At 36.3% G+C, this 18,616-nt stretch overlaps 3 protein-coding genes across 3 annotated transcripts; all 3 read right to left on the reverse strand.

Moving 5' to 3' along the window:
- Positions 1-1,020: 1,020 nt before the first annotated feature.
- Positions 1,021-4,513, reverse strand: LOC132148636 (mesothelin-like protein). The gene is made up of 9 exons (XM_059557335.1): positions 4,388-4,513; positions 3,996-4,116; positions 3,270-3,469; positions 3,027-3,182; positions 2,799-2,932; positions 2,277-2,422; positions 1,994-2,088; positions 1,657-1,891; positions 1,021-1,522 (listed from the first exon to the last, which is right to left on the reverse strand). Exons 1-9 carry the CDS (start codon positions 4,493-4,495, stop codon positions 1,449-1,451), a joined length of 1,269 nt encoding a protein of 422 aa, XP_059413318.1. The 5' UTR covers positions 4,496-4,513; the 3' UTR covers positions 1,021-1,448.
- Positions 4,514-4,602: 89 nt separating this feature from the next.
- mslna (mesothelin a) lies at positions 4,603-10,820 on the reverse strand. The gene is made up of 24 exons (XM_059557334.1): positions 10,765-10,820; positions 10,596-10,677; positions 10,346-10,486; positions 10,060-10,271; positions 9,851-9,981; positions 9,491-9,609; positions 9,255-9,410; positions 8,957-9,165; positions 8,776-8,861; positions 8,451-8,581; positions 8,251-8,376; positions 7,961-8,151; positions 7,777-7,868; positions 7,414-7,544; positions 7,157-7,281; positions 6,950-7,067; positions 6,662-6,874; positions 6,332-6,502; positions 6,092-6,244; positions 5,714-5,763; positions 5,481-5,613; positions 5,301-5,383; positions 5,058-5,187; positions 4,603-4,830 (listed from the first exon to the last, which is right to left on the reverse strand). The coding sequence occupies exons 1-24, from the start codon at positions 10,803-10,805 to the stop codon at positions 4,618-4,620; spliced, it is 3,237 nt and encodes a 1,078-aa protein (XP_059413317.1). The 5' UTR covers positions 10,806-10,820; the 3' UTR covers positions 4,603-4,617.
- Positions 10,821-11,088: 268 nt separating this feature from the next.
- LOC132149732 (uncharacterized) lies at positions 11,089-16,668 on the reverse strand. The gene is made up of 17 exons (XM_059559139.1): positions 16,651-16,668; positions 16,515-16,549; positions 16,274-16,399; positions 15,969-16,171; positions 15,777-15,871; positions 15,552-15,667; positions 15,278-15,451; positions 15,065-15,139; positions 14,541-14,737; positions 14,083-14,152; positions 13,683-13,817; positions 13,390-13,592; positions 12,093-12,196; positions 11,824-11,942; positions 11,542-11,718; positions 11,305-11,336; positions 11,089-11,212 (listed from the first exon to the last, which is right to left on the reverse strand). Exons 5-17 carry the CDS (start codon positions 15,826-15,828, stop codon positions 11,089-11,091), a joined length of 1,578 nt encoding a protein of 525 aa, XP_059415122.1. The 5' UTR covers positions 15,829-15,871; positions 15,969-16,171; positions 16,274-16,399; positions 16,515-16,549; positions 16,651-16,668.
- Positions 16,669-18,616: the final 1,948 nt, after the last annotated feature.

The raw sequence follows: 18,616 nt of genomic DNA on the forward strand, positions 1-18,616 counted from the left end.
CTATGTGGTGAAGACAACTTGCTGAAGTTCAAACCGAGCATCAGAATGGGGAAGAAAGGGAATTTAAGTGACTTATGGCCTTATGGTGAACGTGGAATGATTGTTGGTGCAAGACGGGCTGGTTTGAGTATATTTAAAACTGCTGATCTACTGGGATTTTCACCCACATCCATTTCTAGGGTTTACAGAGAATGGTCAGAAAAAGAGTCAATATCCAGTAAGCGGCAGTTGTGTGGACAAAAATGCCATGTTGATGTCAGAGGAGAATGGGCAGACTGGTTAGAGATGATAGAAAAGCAACAGTAACTCAAATAACCACTCGTTACAACCAAGGTATGCAGAATACCATCTCTGAATGCACAACATGTCAAACCCTGAAACAGATGAGCTACAGCAGCAGAAGACCACACCGGGTGCCGCTCCTGTCAGCTAAGAACAGAAAACGGAGGCTACAATTCACACAGGCTCAATTGGACAATAGAAGATCAATGAGTTCACTTTACTCCAATGGCCTCCACAGTCACCAGAGACTTGAAGAAGGCATTATCCAAAATGAAAAGAGAAAATGACACCTTAATTAAAGTTAAGAGTTTGTATGTAGGCTGTACAAATTTTACATGTCCTGAGTATTTTTGATAAACAAAAGTGAAACTGTGTTCCTACAAGAGATAAAAGATTATTTGATTACAAAGAAATAGGTTCAAAGTTTAAAAAAATATACATTTATGAATATATAATCTACATAGAAAAAGCAATAAATTATAAAGCAATCGCTTGGATCTGCTTCAAAACATAAAAAAATAACAGTTTGGGGATTTCCAGAAAAACCTTAATAATACTTGAGATAAACAAACTTCCATCCTTCCAGAGCTCATACTGTATAAAGAAATGAAGAGAAGTTTTAAGTGTCAAAACAAAAGGAGCATATAGTGTCAACATCAGATTTATAAACTACTGTAAAGACCTGCAAAGAAAGAATCAAATCGAATAGTAGTTTTGTTCTTCATAGAGTACCTTTTATTAAATTCTGTATGACTACATTTTACATTATTAGCTATGATCACAAATAAACAGGTACCAGTCATAGAACAAATAAAAATATTTATGCCATATTCAAGAAAAGCACAAGGAATTCATATAATGATTCTAAATGTCTGAAACAATTAAAGATAGAAGTTTTATAGTCGGAAAGTTATACAAGTATTTTGATCAAAAGTGCTACATATCCTCTGTTCTGATTATTAGTGGAACATTCCTTTTTGACAATTTGTCATGTACACTTACTCTAAAAACATGAATCGATGAACAATAGGATGACAAAGAAAACGTGTGATTATGAAAAGATTAAGACTAATATGCTGTATTCCTTCATCTACAGAGTCTCACAGATGTATCATCTTGGTAAGATTACAGTGTGGCTAATTCGGGTTCATTGCTGCTATGTAATCTCAACCTTGATGATGGTAAATTAGATTAAGTATTAAAATGCTGAAGAAAACTGTCCATCCGCTCGGTCCAATTCCTAGAAAAATAAACATGACAACGACAAAAAGGTAATTAATGATGTCTGATAGACCAGCATTTACAAACTGAATCAGATACTCCCAGAGACTACTTTTTTCAGCACATATCTTTACAGTGTGTGTGACACCTCACCTGGAGAGCCTGCAGTAGTTTTGACAGTGGTAGCCTTAGTTGTTACAGTGGTGCTGGTAGCAGCAGTTGTTGTGTCTGCTGTTAATTTTCCTCCAGTCAGAGTGAGATTGAGTTTATCCAGCTCGGACTGTAACTGCTGCGAGATCCAACTTCGCACAACTGTTTGGTTTTCAAATGTTTTTAGATCCTGCAAATTGTTACCAAGAAGACCCACTACGTCTGCTATGCTGAGGCTCTGTAATACATAACAAGTGGATGCTGTGTTATCAAAACAAATGTGAACATTAAGCGGGGCATCTATGATGAACATAAATGGTTTAAAAAAAAATTTGATCACCAAGATCACGCTTGAATCCAGACTTATGAAAGTGGCCAGGCTCATGCTGACATTGTATGATGACAGATTCCTAATGTAGCCTAGATCTGCACCTCCTACAAAAAAAGAAAGAAAAGAAAAGCAAATACTCAATGGGAACTAACAGTTTCTCAATCTGTGAGCAAATTAAAGCTGGTATTTTAAAATTGTCATGATGGCGGACGTCATTCTGATTTGTTATGTGCATGTGTCTAGGTGTATGTGCATTAAATGGATTGAAATGACATTTGAAGGGCGTTCTGACCGAGATAGGTTTCAATGAGTTGGAAGGCTGATAAGACTGTGCTTTGATTTCTTGTAGACAACATGGGAAATGCTTTGTTAGCGATGGTGAAGAGTGCCTTCTTGTTCTCAGATGAACATGTTGACACATCCAAGGCACTACTCTCCCTGTTATTGAGGATATTAAAAATAAATCTGGTGATTAAGCATTTAAATGGCATGCAATTATGTACTATGTACTGTCAGAAAATATATAAACACTACTTTTCAAAAGTTTGGGGTCAGTGATATTTTTTTTCTATTCAGCAATGTGGCATTAAACTGAACAAAGTAACAGAAAAGACATTAAAAAAGTTACAAAAGATTTCTATTTTAAATAAATGCTGTTCTTTTGAGCTTTCGATTCATCAAAATATCATGGCTTCCAAAAATTAAACATTCAACATTAATAATAAATGTTTCTCAAGCAGCAAATCAGCCTATTTGAATAATCTCTAAAAGATCATGTGACACTGAAGACTTGTATAATGGAACTTTTCTTTACCGTATACTTTCAGGTAATATTGATGACAATGTGCTGACATTCAGAGAGCAGAGATTTGGTCCTTTCACTAGATTCAGCTCAGTGGTGGTCAGATTGTTGTTGGCGCTTAGGTATTTGGTAATGATTAGTTTGCTCTGAAAGATAAATGAACACATTAACACAAAACCAAATATTTTGCATCTGTAAAATAAGAAAGATTCATCTGAAAATTCATGTCAAAATCTGCACCTGTGCAGCGGACCATTCGCCATCATTGGCATCCATGAGCGCTGCCAGTGTGTCGGGTTTAGTGATGTTCCATTTACTTATTTCATCCTCTGTCGCATTCCTGGACACAGACTTCAGTACCTGGACCTTATCTTCTGAAAGGCCATTTGGCAGTATCTGAGGGACAAGAGCAACACCTCTACATTAAAAAACTGTTCTGGATGTCCTGGAAGATTTGATCAGATTTAATACATGTCATACTACCTCTTTGAGTTTGTCCAAAATGATTCTCTGAAAGTCGCTGTTGTCAATTTTATCACACAGGCTAGCAAGGTTCTCCAGTACCACGGTTGAACTCAGACAGTTGCCGAACTGCGTCACATCATATCCAAAGGGAAAGGCATCATCGCTGATGCTAACACTAGTGATGTTGTCCGTAGTACATTCACTCGCTTGGAACACAGCTTGGAACACAAGTGAATTACATGATTTAGGAAATTTAGTGGTTAAAAGTTACTCTGTCCACCTTATTTTATAATGTAAGAGTGGCTGTGGCTAATTGTAACTTTGTAACTAATGTGCGAGGCTTCCGGTGTCAATTTTAGCTGTACTAAACACTTGATACTGAACGCTGGAATCTGTTATCATTTTATGCTGACTTATTATCATAAACGCACTGGTTGAAGTGCAGATAGTTTAACCATTTACTGTACTTTGTTATTCTTCAATTGATTTAGCTATAGTGGTTCATGAATCAGAAGTCTCACACATTTAAAATAAATAGTTTACTTCCATGTTGAAAATAAGGTAGATATTTTTACTCTTATTTTTATTAAATAATATCATACTCGTAATCGTGTTGTAGTGATGAATATCATTGCCAAAGGCCAAATCAGTATTCAGTACAACATCATGAATGAGAGTGTGATCTTGCTTAACTGTAGAGATTTTTGAGAATTTAAAAAAAAAAGTGAGGTTAAGATGGCATACCCCTCTTGGCTCTGGTTGGAGTTATAATGATTGCCTTAAACAGCTTTTTCAGTTGTGGCTTCGCTGTGTTTTGTCCACGCAAAAATTTAAGGAAGGTTTTGAAGAACTTGGCTAAATCACTCTGTTTAAAACAAGAAAGCCATAAAAAAAATAACACAAGGTTAGTTAAAGACATTATGACACTCAGCAACACTTGGTGTAGGATTTTAAACAAGTTCCACTCATAACTTGCTAGTAGATTTCACAAATGATTACAAAGATATGCAAATAGCACATTGAATAAAATGTGAAAATTTGAAGTTAGAGAGACTGACATAATATTTTCTTATTAAAAAAACAAACATATTTTTACAGTGTAGCTCAAATGTGTGTGATGTTCACACGTAATGTACCTGTTTGAATGCTCCCCAAAAGCTTTGTGAGAAGTACAAAGGCAGTATTCCCAGATCATCAAGTGTTTTCTGATTCCAGTTGCTTGTTGCTCTAAATAATAGAGACATGATCTTCCATTACCACACAACCATAACCAGTGCACATTTTAACTAATGCACAGAATCAGGACCGAAAATAACATTCTCTGGAATAATCATCAACAAGTTGACTCAATTATTATACTTTTTTTTTAAATCAAGCAATCAACTTGCCCATATTTTGATGTTCCCTTCATGAGAAGATCTTGCATGGCTGATATTTGCGAATCTGAGAGGTCTTTGCAGTTCTTCAAGTTCTCAAGGATTTCTGGGTCTGAGTTTCTGATGACATCACCGCTCACAGCACATGCCAAGTTGCCCAGCACCGCCAGATCCTGTTTACTGATGCTTGTTCTATTAATGCCCTGAATTGAAAAATATGAATTTGTACTGTCATGAGACCTTATTAATGATTTTAATGGAGAGTTATTTCTTCTCATGCAGACTCAGAACATAAGTGCTAGTTGGTGGTTTACTCTAGTCTTTTGCGGTGTGTCCAAATACAACTTTGTGGCCTTTTGTCATCAGCAGATTCTTTGATATTAGTTTGGTGTGTTTGGGCCCTAAATGATTTATATTGGGTGATACTTACCAAGCAATCTATAGCATTATTCAACAAAATGTCCCTTCTTCCTCTCAGTGTGCCTGAAAAGACTGAGAGATCTGCTGTTCCGACTTGAGTAAAGTATGCCTTGCAGAGGCTTTTGTTGATTGTTTCATAACTGAAGAGGACAACATACAAAGTATTTTACACCTTTGGCAAACAATACACATTTTTGAAGGAATAGATCAAATTTCTAATCATGGTTTAAGAAAAATGACATTAAGCTCTTACTTGAAGTACAGCAACATATCTGAATGGTAGTTTTCAAAATCGAAAGGTGATTCCTTTCTAATAATGTTGTACATGCAAGTCAGCTAGGAAACAATTAGAAACAAAGCATATTTATTGTTCATGTTCTGACTTAAAGCTCAACTGATCACATTACTGAATAGCGTTTTTGTCGACTCTCACCTGAGTCTCGCTCAGGATCACTTTAGATCTGTTCGGTCTCCTTCGACAGGCTTTGATCAGGCCTTTGACTTTTTGTACTTCTAATGTCTGCACTCGTGTGCAGGTAAATCCTTGCAAAACTTCCACTGAAAGGCTGCAGACAAAAACCAAAGCACAATTGTAAAAATGTTTCTTTCAGTGCATATTCATAAGGTATTTTTATACATAACAGTTAAAAAAGCCAAAATACATACTCATCAGGCTGGTTAAAAATACGTGCCACGGAATCGAAGAAAAGAACCGCCTATAAAGAATTTTAGATAATAAAAAAAATGCAATTAGTAGAAAAATTATCTACACTGAAAAACTCTCAAAAATAAAGGTTCTACATTGACATTAATGGCTCCATGAGAAATATTTAACATCCATGGAATGTTTGCATTGCACAAAAGGTGCTTTACAGGTTCTTTACAGTGAAAAGAAAAATCTTAAGGTTAATAAAATGTTTGTTTAAGAACTGTTCAATTTAAGTTTTATTGGAGAAACAAAAATGTATTTTCTACTGTGTCATCACTGCGAAACCCCCTTTTAAAACCGTTATTTTGTTTTAGAGTTGTAGTTAGTTGTAGTACCTGTTCAGGTTTCCACTTTTTTTTGTTAAACTCTATCAGAACTGTTGGGCCTACTTCGCTGGTAATATCCAGGAAATTTCTTGGAATTTGAACGGCCAAGTCACTGGGAATGTTTGTCATTAAAGCAGATACTGTTGATTGCACTTTGATTAACTAGAGATAAAAAAAGACATTTAATGCCCAACATATATCATTTGCTCTTGAAATATCTTTTAATATGCATAAATGATCTTCACTTACCTGTCTCACAAAGGTCGTTTGAACAATCTCTGGGGCAGCCAGTATGTTTTTCACAAATGCTGTGTTTCTGGATGTTTCAAGAATTTGTGCCGGAGAAATAATTGTCAGGACCGTTGAAGGAATCCCTCCAATCAGGGATCCAAGACTTATCAAACTGCTGGCAGTGTTTAACTGTCAGGAAGTCAATAAAAAGAAATTCCTTTTATGGGATTTTAAGGTCTACTGAAGATTATATTTTGACAAACTACATACTTAAATGTATCTTTAAAATATCAAGAATTTTCAACAAGTTTTAAGGGAAATGTCTTCCACTGGCGACTTAAATTTTACCTTGAAATCTCCACTGAGAAGCACTTGTAGGATTGCCTGGGCTTGTACGAAGGACCATCCAGACGTATTGCCCAGCGTTGAAAGACTATTGATGAGAACCGATGGAGGTGCTAAACTTATTTGTGTAGTTGTTAGGCCAACAATTTGGCTTCCCAAATTGATAATAGCGCTAGCATCTATGGTCTTGATGTTTTTTGCAAGGGCAGCAGATATCTGAGGATGAGTATAAGGAATATCAGTCAGTAACATCAAGCTTACACAAAGAAATTACTTAACTGGAATACTAACCGCAGGATCCACACCGGAGCAAGATGCCTTGAAGTTTCCAAGAATTACATTAGTTTGATTTTCATTTAGTTTAGTGAATGTCGATACTGGTGCATCACACTGCAAAAACGAAGGCAAGCTAGTGGAGCACAGAGAACATGGTAAACAAGCTGAACTCAGAAAACGCACTGAGATTTAGATTTTGATCTGGTTTCTGTTCAAACTTACTCAAATAGATTAAAGTTACTGTTTTGTAGAAAGATGAGCTCTGTGTAGCGGCTGAGAACTTTCTTCGGAAGTGCCTTTTGATTGAACAGATTTATGTTATCAGGGTTCACAGCGAAGAGTTGCATCTGCAAAAACAAAATCAGACAGAGTGTGAACAACATGCATTAACTTGCTTTCACCGATATAATGTCACACAAAACACGGCATCCTAATGTAAGTACTAACGATCTAAATGAACAAGTGGATCCAGTTCATACCGTTGTCTGAGGGCCGAAAGAGTAGAGATCGTCCAGAGTCAATAAAGTTATAAATACACCAATGTTGTTGACAAACCACGCAGTTGAATTCAATCTTGCGTCAGAGGAGTTGTAGCATTTTGCTTGAGAGTCTAAAATTTTATAAAATCATTAAAAGTATTTAATACATACACTGCTGAATAAGAGTACTCATTTCTTAAAAACTAATTGTACCACAAGCCTTAAAACAGTAGTGTACATACATACTAGATGTGGCACTAGAATACTGTATATATTAAAAATCAATTACTTGAATTCAAGTCATTTATTGCATTCTTAGGCTAAGTACAAGTATCCTTATGAAGAAAAAGAAGACTAATTCACCTGTTTTCAGATATGTCTTGATGGTGGCATACACATCGTCAGTGGTAATCTGAGAACCATTAAAGCTGAAATTGTTGCCTAAGACATTGACCCTGGATGAAAAGAGAATGCATTTGAAAAGTTACAGAAGACTTAGCATTCATACCTCTGTGCCAACAATTTCAGCACAGCCATTCACACTCACATTTTCTTGTATGATTGGCAAGATGCGCTCAGTGTGTCTTTTGACCCTATTAGATCTTTGTTCAGGAACTTCAAGTAGAGCTTGAGTCTACGGTTAAACCACAGATCAACCTCTGTCTCATTGTCACTTGTCAACGCCAGACGCCAGACACAGGGAAGGATGCTGCTTTTAACATTATCTGGAACCTCTTCCTGTAAAAAGAAATAAAGATATTACAAAAAATGGTGAATTTAAATATTATTCTACATAAATCTGCTTTGAACATTATTTTTTTTTATTTTAAGACTCACCGTATCCAAGAACTCAGGGGTTTTGGTAAAGTTGTTAAAGATCACGCAGATTTGTGAATTGTTGTTCACCACTCCTGGCTGTCTCAAGTAGCTTCCCAGCTCAAAAGGAGCAATAGAGTTTACAAGCTGAAATAGATGAGTCAAGCATCAGTTTTTATTTACACTGAGCATCAGATCTGTAGAGCTGATACGCAGCGTACCTCAGATATCCGTGGTGGTGGTATCAGAGAGAGGAAGGTGGTCAGATCTGGAAGCTGCCCAAAGCCGTTCAGGCTTTCGTTTAAGAACCTGATAAAGCTGTTGTTTCTGTAGCACCTCAGAGGCTGTGGTCCTACAAGAGCAAAAAAGATTGTTCAATAGCAAATGTTGTGTCTTAGTTGATGTTATGTGAATAAAAAAAGATATTTATAAAATTATTTATTTCATTTTATGATCTGAATATTTTATTATACAGCCACATAGGGGCGGTGGATTTTTTAAATGACTTTTTAATGTGATTTTTATGTCGGTAGCATGAAGAATTACCTATGAAGGATTGAAGAATGCTATTGTAGATTGCATTTTTGGTGTTTGTGGGTAATGTAGGTCGAACAGCATCTAAGAGCCCCAGTCTGTAAATTGAAATGACACAATATATAATGTCTAAATTTTTATCATAATACACTGCAAACGTAAACGCATTGCCTTTAAAGTCCATTGTTCTTACGCGGTTTGAGTGATATTGCAGTCCCTTTTGTTGAGGATGTCGAAAAATGGAGACACAAAGCTTTCTGAAAGGTTGTTGAACAGAGGATTTAGTCTCTTCTGGAGCCAAATGGCAACTTCCTGATTTGTGATGCTTAGATTAGATAGGAGGGCTCTGTCAAATATCTGTTGAATCAGTGCTGATTTTACATCTTGTCTGAGCGAGATGTTCTGGAAAGGAGAAAATGATATCATTGGAGCATAAGCACCGTTTTGGACATTTGAGATAAAGTAATTTAGCATGAATGTTCGGTGCTCACCTGCACTTTCTGGGAAAAGAGGTCAAAGAAAGCAGGAAGCTGGCAATTCTTAACATACTGCAGGACATTGAAGATGCTTTGATTATCATTTAGCACAGGAGGAGTCACAGAAAGCTCAGATAGTTGTCTCAGACCCAACTGAGGTAGAACATCCACCTAAATTTCCAAACAAAATGACTGTCACAATGTTTTTTACCATGAGGAATTCTGCATAAATTGCATAATTTTGTACTCACCGCACTGAAGTTTCTGTTCAGTGCCACAAGGTCTTTCAGGGGAGCCGACTGAACAAATGGCCCAAAGTTTCTGTTGACCCACTGCGTACTGTTGGCTGTGTCTTTAAGGCACCCGGGATCTGGAAGAGCAACAGGAACATTTACATTACGATTCATGATGTTCGATCAATGTGAACCTGGTGTTTTTCCTCATCCATAATAGAAAATAAAGTAAGGTTTATTTGGTTCTTGATCTTTAAATAGGCAACGACACAATATTTGATCAGATCATTTCATACTGTAAGCATTTTCATACTTTTAAGTTCAATTTAAAACAGTGAAGAGATAAATAAAAAAAATATATATATATTTTAAACCAACCATCAATGTCATTGCGAGAGAGGAAATCTTTCATGAAGTTTGTGTAGATCAGATCCTGTCTTTGAGTGGGTTGCAGTGGATTGCAAATGTCTTGTCCATCTCGTAGATTTGCATTCAACAAACTTGTGGTGCTGAAAGATGACAAACACCGTATTTATTTTAGTGCCTGCAAATTGTCACTTCATATCATGTAACTAAGACCAACTTACATAGTGCGGTAGGTTTCACAGGTGAGGTTTCTGGTGCTGAGGCAAGACAGGAGACTTTGAGACAGTGATGGTAAGAAGGGATTTAGACGCCCCTGGAACCATGACTGAATGAAGACAGGATCTCTCAGTCTCTGGGGACTAAAGCGACTGATCCGGATTTCAGCAATCACATCCAGCACATCGGAAAAAGACACATTGCTGACACTGGGAGTCTGGAATTAAACACACATTACACTATATAATCACATAAAAAATAAAATAAAATAAAATAAAATTAGCTTCATACGTTGTTGGAAAACTTCAGCAGTGCATCATCAAGGTTTGTGCCTATTTTGGTGAAGAAAAGCTTCCAGGTGTCTTTTGTCACGTTGCTGGACAGTTTGCAAGCCAACAGGTCAGCCAATTGTTGAGAGTTTAACCACGACAGCTGATGGCACAAAAGAGCTTTCATCAAAACATTAACAATGACACATATAAAGAAATAATAATGAGGCACTGAATCAAGAGCAAAGCTTTCTTATTCTGTGTAACATTACCTCTGGTAGACAGGCGAACTGCAACACAGTGAAGTTGCAAAGTCCTGTTGCATTTGGAGCCAAGAATTGAGCCAAAGCAGAGCTGCAAGCCAGAAGAAGATGAAGCATTTACAACAGACCATCATGAGCTCAGTGTTTAACTCATTTGAGTGCAGACAGAACCGCTCACCTGTTGACACTTGCACAGAGAGAAGCCTCTGAAAAAGACATAACGAAGACTTTAAGTTAATGCAGAATCGCTGACATCTCAAATCAAGTCAGACATGATCCGTCACTTACCGTTTACAGGAAGTGTTGTGCACTGCAGGAGTAAGAACAAATGTTTTATCACAATTGTTTTTTGTAGACAGTGAGATGCAGACTATTGAACATTAACTTAATCTTTTTATTAATCATTACTTACATTGCTTGCTCTGTATATGCACTCTAGAGGGAATTTAAATACAATTCACACTTTAGTTCCGCATTGAATTATTTTGATGTGAGCATATGTTCAAGAGCAAAGTGCTATTGTCTCACCAACAGGAGGAATCATCATCACTGAGTCTCTGATCGTCAGCAGGGCTTCAGACTGGTTAGGAGGGACTGATGATAATGTCTGATCAATCCTGTTAAAGCTGATTCAGAGAAACAAATACACAACCGATGTGAACTTATTCTACACTAACATATCCAGGTCCCTTTTGTTTCTTTAAAAAAAGTGACTTACATGGCATTGTAGTTTTCACAAGTGAAGTTTGCCTGCAGGACAAAAGAGAGAGATCGTGAAATTGTTGCACAGGATCAGGACTAATAATGAAGTTGATAAATAAACAACAACAATCATTTTAGAATTTTATTTCAAATATTTTAAACAATATACTTTTAAAAAACACAATAATAATAATAATGTTGTTGTTGCTAAATGCATTTCTACACAGGTTATGTGTAATGTTGTATTAAACACCTTTCTGGCCTGTGTCCGGAGAAAGGGGAGGAAGTTGTTTAGTTTGTCTCTGTTGAGGTCTCGAAGAAGGAAGTCAAAGACTCCTGTGAGGATGTTTGTTCTGTTTTCTGGACTAGCGGGAGTATTGAACACCAGGTCCACCCGCTGGTCCAGTGTGAGAACAGGAAGAGCATCCAGCTGCAAATGACATGAGACTTCACTGACATGCATTCACAAAGCTTTTGCATAATGTGTCGTCAGTGTGTCGTTAATATTCAGCGATAGTAACAATTTCTGACTTACAGCTGAAAAATTGCGGCTGAAAGTGGAAAACTCTTGAAGCCGAACCAACGGAGAGAAACTGCCAAAGTTTTGCAGGATGAAGTCCACACTGTTGTTAAATGGCAATGTGCAGTCGACACCTGAATTAAAATTATGAAACCCTTTATTCATTACTTATTATCAGTGGAGGTTATTAAAACCAAATCCTGTAAAGTATTATATGTCAAATAAAGTAAAAAGAAAAAACATTTTGCATAAGTCTGTTAAACCAAATGATCAGTAACAACTACCTGTGCTTTGACGTTTCGACAGGAATGGAAAAATAAAGTCTCTGAGGACATTCATCTGTGTTGCATTATCCATCAGTCCAGAATTATTATTTAGCTCTGCAAAGCTGTAGCAATAAAATCGTTAGAGATGTAAGAGGATTATGATTACAAAAGTATTTGCATGACTACTTTGTTTGTAATAGGTCCATTTAGAGCAACTGTATGTAAGTTCTGATTCTCATGACACACTTACTTCTAATAGTGCACTTATAAAGCTATACTGTAATTATGACTGCACTATATTTGCGACAGTCAAATCGACTCACTTGACTATAGGGGGCTCCAAAGTTGCAAGATACACAAAACTACAAATATTTACTTTAAAGGAATAGTTCACCCAAATGTTACATTTGTTGAGAGTTCACTCACACATCCAAGACGTAGATGGGTTTCTTTATTTAACAGAAAAAGATTTGGAGAATTTTAGCATTACATCATTTGCTGACCAATGAATCCTCTGCTGTGCATGGGTTCATTACCGAAAGCAATATTATGGGTACAGTATCTTAAATTTAGCTATAAGCAACATTTTTAAATTAAACATTGACTGCACCCATTCACTGCAGAGGATCCATTGGTGAGCAAGTGATGCAATGCTCCATATCTTTTCTGTGGAGGAAACAAACACCCCTTCATCTTGAGTTGAGGGGTCTAAATATTTCTTCAAATGAAAAACTTAAAAATAGTAAGTGTGTAATGACCTATGTAGCAATATTCTAGATATATTTAGTACATTTGACGATTTACGCCATATTAAGTGCGCCAAAAATGTTTTTTTTTTTTTTAGTACTAAAACAAAATTTGAAAACTGATACTTTTTTCCACATCGCAAGCAGGGCTGCCAATTCGGCGTGAGATTTACATGGGCAGAGTGAGAGCCTGTGACACAGTCTGCAAGCGTGTGTCTCGCACCAAATGCGTGAGAGTTGGCAACCCTGATCTTGGATGCGTGGATGGTGAGTAGATTTCAGCAAGTTTTAATTTCTGCATGAACTATTCCGTTAATAATTATAATTTCCATTTTCATTATTATTATTATTATTATTATTATTGCTATAACGTTTTTTATTTCTTTATTTGTTCATTCATTATTATTATTATTAGGCCTATATATTTTTTTTTTTGGTCACACACAACCAGGAAGTAAACGCTGTCTCAACCAGGAGTGTTAGCTTATCAGGTGTAAACCAACAGGTTTGTGATAATCAGATAATGAAAGGCTATCAGATATCAGCTGAAGGGAACGTGATGAACATACAGTGCCCTGTAGGCCTGGCAGCTGAAGCTACGTGTGTTGAAGCAAGACAGGAATTCACGCGGAATTTGTGGTAGCAGGGGCTTCATCTTAATTTGGAACCAGAATCTCATGAACTCCACATCATCAAGATTTCTAGATGTGAAGCCATCTGCTGGAAGCTCTGCAAACAAGGCTGTGATGTTGTTTTGAGATGAGTTTGTCACCTGAAAAAAGAAAGAATAGAAAAAAGCCTTGTCAAAAAAGGCGGTCGTTTAAATGTAGCAAAAAAACAGGCTTTTGTTTTTTATTATTACCAATCTGGACTTCAGTGTCTGCAGTGTTCTGGAGAGTTCAGTAGTCAGAAGCTTTAGGTTTTCCTCAGTGAAGCTCAGATTTGATTGAGCGACACAATTAATCGATTTTGCCAGATTCTCTTCAGTCTGTGATGTCTGCACCAGAAGACATTACCATTAGTTAAATAATACGACTGCAGGCAACAGCTTTCTTAGGCAGTAGATCAGCTCAAGACCATTACATCTTGTACTAGACGTTCCAGTTTTTCCACATTAGAACAAAACCACATTGTATAGTAGTTTTATTTTTTTTTCGCATTCTCTAGATGTGTGACATGCCAGAAGGCTCATCAGACTTGATCAGGGTGATGTTAATTATGTCTGATGTTGAAAGATTGGGGTTTGTGAAAGACAGACTCACTTGACAGGAATTGTTACTGCTGGTGAATTTACAGTTGTCGACAGGTTCTGTGATGGGAGGGTCTTCAGATCTGAACAAAGTATAAAGAGCACGACATTAGTTCAAACAAATCAGATATGCTGTTAGGTAAATGAGTTTCTAATTGCAGTACATATGTGCCAGTTATCTCAATGGTAATCCTATACAAACACTGCCTTAAACAGCGATGTGTTTGTCTTATTTATTAGTAAATGTTTCTCTTTTGCCCCCCCCCCCCCAAATATTTAATAATCCTCTAAATAAAATACATTTATTAAGGACCATATATCTTCAAACCACCAAAACAATGTGACATATGCAATTTATTTTTAAACTGCTACAGGGCCGAAATTAGCTTTAATTATTATTATTTTTTTGTACCTCTTGTTTGTTCTTAGAGCTCTAATTTGGTTTAGAATGCAGGTAGAAACTCTACTCACAAAACAAAGCTGAATATTGATGTTTTGTCTGGTAATGTCTGGTTAGTTAGTTTCTTCATCACAGAAAGAACCACAAACTCGAACCAATCAGTGATGTTGTTGATGCTGAAATAATTTATTGTGATGTTGCTGTCCAAGCTCATGGTCCAGTTCACCAGTAGCTGTATCGTTGTATTTCTGTTACTGCCGCCACTTGTCTGAAAAATAATATATTTTTTTTAGGTTTATGCATATTATAAGTCAATTAAAAAGGTTAATTAATGGCGTCTTAAAAATGTGATGCTCATGACACAAGATGCTGAAAAACAAAGAGAGGCAACAGTATTTTGACTTCTAAACCTGTGGCATGTCTTTGAGTTATTTTTTTGGGAGTCTTTGATATGTACAAATTATTTGATTTATTATTAGCCATTTTAAATGATTGGTTTGTAAAAGCAAACATGAACAAAACTAAGGAATGAACATTCCTAAATAGGCATATTACAAATCGTTTATTTGTAATACAGAAAAAAAAGAAAACGTACCGTCTGAGAAATGTTCACACATGATCTGATGAATCTTCCCAATGGTTTCAAAGCAGCCAGGAAATCATTGAGATTCTGCACAGAAATGTGAAAAGAATTAGGATCATCTTCCTCATTCATGTTTCATCACTAGCCTGATTTATAAGCACCAGTCCAGCTACATCATCATCATCATCATCATCATCATCTTCATCAAGTACACTCATATCTAACCTTATTAAGTCCATTTGAACTGGCACTGGTCAGGTTAAGTGTTACATTAGTAAATGGCTGCAAGAAAGTCCAGAAGATCTGAGTGATGGCTTTCGTATCTAGCCTAGAAGAAGTTTCTAGCTGAAAGATCAGCTCAGCTTTCTGCTCTGGGGTGAGCTTATCTAGGGCAAGCAACTGCGAAGAAGCACAAAGATTCAGATGAATCATCTCAACAATAATGCTATGATTTGATTTACACCATAAAACATTCAACCGCCCGGTTTAATTCACTCACCCCATCAAACGTTGGGTTCAGAGCTGAGAAATCTCCCAGACGTGCGCTAGCAGAGAATGCTTGGAAGTTCAGCTGGAGCCATTCCCCAGTGCTGCTTGTACTGTTCACACAGCCGGCTTTGAAACAAACACTCAACATAAGCAACTCCAGAAGCAAACTCATAGGCAGAACCTTGTCTTTTAACTATTATTAGCATCTAGAATCTGAATGCACAAAAACAGTTACCATCAGTTGTATTTCTAGCCAGAAAAGGTTTCACGAAGTTCTGATACACCATCCTTTGTCTTTCAGGACCAATCTTTAAGCTTAGATCATTCACTCTGTAAAAAAACAAACAAACATGTGATTTAAGTTGATTTTCTTTGACAACAAGTAGCAACCGAGAAAAACAGCATTATTTATGAGTGGATAACACACAGTGCTTGGAAGCTCTTGCAGGTGAGGTTGCTTTGACTCAGACAGGAGAGCGTGTCTTTGGACAGTGAAGACAGGTATGGATTGAGCTTCACTTGGAACCAGAGCCTCGCAAAATTCGCATCACTCAGTGAACCCACTATTGAGCCATTCGCCCTGACTGCATTGATGTTGTTCACAACAAGACTGACGTCAAGTCTAGATCTCTGTTTGGAAGATTAAAGAGGAATAGGTGAATAGGTGATTTGCTTTTCAAAATGAATTGTTGTGAAAGGTTTGAAATATGTCGATATTCAGATTGACTGTACCAGCAATGTATACAGATCAAAGGCAGCATCAGTAAACGCTTTGAGGTTTTTGAGATTTCCCTGTGATAAGTCTGAAAGTTGTATCCCGGAGCAGGAGAGAGTGTTATTGAGCGTTGACTCCGAGAACTGAAATAGGAATGGGGAAACAAAATAAATAAAAACAGATATTATCAATGTTCCTTAAATGAAAGTGAAAAATAATATTGCCCTCATCATATTGCACCATTTAATAAATACTTACTGAAACGCATGTCGAACCATTGTTGGAAACTGTGCCTGTAAAATAAAGAAATATAAGAAAAATATCAACGAAATTACATTTATGAACAATTAGACTGAAATATTAGGTTCAGTGACAAAAGTATTCAAAAACGCACCATTTTGAAAGTCCACCAGACACTTTGAAGAAACAGAAAACAAATCAAATCCATAAAACATTTCAGTGTTAAATAATTCAACATTCATAATCACAATCCAGCAAGTTTTATTTCTATTGACCCGTTAAAACAAGTTTATGTGCAAGCACACTTTTAAAATAAAAACATTCAAAAAAACATTCATTGCTTTGATTCTGAAGAGTAACTGAAAATGATGACAATTGAAAGGACTGAATACGTTTAACAAGCAGCATCAGCAAACTAACGTTGTGCAGAAAGTGATAAATACCTGGCCGTTTATCAGTGTGATGATTCCTATGAAAGAGAATAAGTGTATCCCATCAAAAGTGACTCTTTAAAAATCTGTCTATTCTCACACTGGGTAATCAATGAGAATAGTAACAAAAACAGCTTTACTCACCTAATGTCACTAGCGCGCAAAGCTCTAAGTGTGCCATTTTCACAATGACACCCCTGATCTTAACAAGACACAATTACACAGCATTATTATTTTAGAAAATGCACGAAAAATAATGATGTATTATTACAAATATGATATATTTATTAAAATAATTATAACTATTGTAGTTATAATAAATATTATTGTAGTGTGTCCTTACAAGCATGCAATGACATTGCGAGCACTTACCTGTCGCAGGAGTATCTGTGCGCGTCTGTCAGTCAGCTCAGCAGGTGTGCTATTAACTGAGGTATCAAAGGGGTGTGGGCCAACTAAATATTTAACTTTGCAAACGTCAGTAAATCCAAAACAAGACCAACAACTCCTTCTGGGAAGGGGCAAAACAAGTGGCTGGGAATGTAAAGTACTTGAATTTCAACCAAAGTGTGTTATCTGATACATCAGCATTTAAAGTTAATACATTCAGCTGTACAGATTATCATTATCACTTCGGATAAAAGTGTCCAAAAATTTAATTTATTACTTGTTACTAGTTACTCCTTTCAAACGTAATATTATTACTTATCTTGCCCATAAAATTCTTGTAAAATATTACTAACAATATATTTCTGCCTCATCATTTGACCAAAATCTGAGCATAATCTACATTGGAACATGATTATTAAACACTCATTGGTGAATGATAGTGACTTTAAAGTGTTGTATTGATGGTCAACACTAGGTTGAAGCTAATCGTAGCTTCGTAAAGTTCGTAAAGTATTTTATCAAAAGAAATCACATAAATTCATGCGATTAAAAAAAACTACAAAGATTACACTACTAGTTCCTGCAAAATGTAATATTATTTGTGTGTTAGTTCTACTAACTAGTTAATGCCCAACACTACTGCAAAATGACTAAATGTATATATATTCTCATTAATAACCAATATATTTGAAGTGAAATCCAAATATTCTAAGTGTCAGGTTTGGCTGTTGCCAGTTGCATTGTAAACGTTTCACTGGTAGACCCCTCTATTCTTCTATTAATCTATTTAAAACATGTATACTTAAAGGGATAGATCACCCAAAAATGGAAATACTGTCATCATTTATTCACCCTCATATCGTTCCAAACCTGTACGAGTTTCTTTCTTCTGCTGAACACAAAAGAAGATATTTTGAACAATGTTGGTAACCAAACAAGTTGCTGGCAGCCACTGATTTCCATAATATAAAAAAAAGAAGTGAACGGGGAGGTTTAGTTACCAACGTTTTTCAAAATATCTTCTTTTGTGTTCAGCAGATATTCATACAGGTTTAGGAACGGCATGAGGGTGAATAATGATGACAGTATTTTCCTTTTGGGGGGAACTATCCCTTTAATATGTGATGGCTTTTTAGGTTGAACAGAGCAACAACTAAACACTGTTTAGTCGCATCAATAAGTAGTTTATAATCCATGCATAATTACATTAAGCGCTATAATTTAGTTTTGTCAGCAGCTTAATTGAGCCTTGATCTCACACAATGGCATCTGGATGTTGTTTCAAAGTAAATAAAGCAG

The sequence above is a fragment of the Carassius carassius genome, chromosome 9, assembly GCF_963082965.1.
Source record: "Carassius carassius chromosome 9, fCarCar2.1, whole genome shotgun sequence".
Classification (NCBI taxonomy): Eukaryota; Metazoa; Chordata; class Actinopteri; order Cypriniformes; family Cyprinidae; genus Carassius; species Carassius carassius.

What these genes read in the sequence shown, in the direction of transcription:
- LOC132148636 (XM_059557335.1), bottom strand. Translation starts at nt 4,495, where the DNA reads ATGTCTCTATTATTTAGAGCAACAAGCAACTGGAATCAGAAAACACTT. An exon ending in ACTCATTGAAACCTATCTCG is followed by an intron (nt 2,089 to 2,276) that starts GTCAGAACGCCC and finishes CTTTTTTTGTAG; the next exon opens with GAGGTGCAGATCTAGGCTAC. An exon ending in AACTACTGCAGGCTCTCCAG is followed by an intron (nt 1,523 to 1,656) that starts GTGAGGTGTCAC and finishes TTATTTTTCTAG; the next exon opens with GAATTGGACCGAGCGGATGG.
- LOC132149732 (XM_059559139.1), bottom strand. Translation starts at nt 15,828, where the DNA reads ATGGTGTATCAGAACTTCGTGAAACCTTTTCTGGCTAGAAATACAACT. An exon ending in TGAACCCAACGTTTGATGGG is followed by an intron (nt 15,452 to 15,551) that starts GTGAGTGAATTA and finishes GCTTCTTCGCAG; the next exon opens with TTGCTTGCCCTAGATAAGCT. An exon ending in GTGTGAACATTTCTCAGACG is followed by an intron (nt 14,738 to 15,064) that starts GTACGTTTTCTT and finishes ATTATTTTTCAG; the next exon opens with ACAAGTGGCGGCAGTAACAG.
- mslna (XM_059557334.1), bottom strand. Translation starts at nt 10,805, where the DNA reads ATGTCTTTTTCAGAGGCTTCTCTCTGTGCAAGTGTCAACAG. An exon ending in CTCTCGCAATGACATTGATG is followed by an intron (nt 9,610 to 9,850) that starts GTTGGTTTAAAA and finishes TTGCTCTTCCAG; the next exon opens with ATCCCGGGTGCCTTAAAGAC. An exon ending in AGTAACTTTAATCTATTTGA is followed by an intron (nt 7,068 to 7,156) that starts GTAAGTTTGAAC and finishes GTGCTCCACTAG; the next exon opens with CTTGCCTTCGTTTTTGCAGT.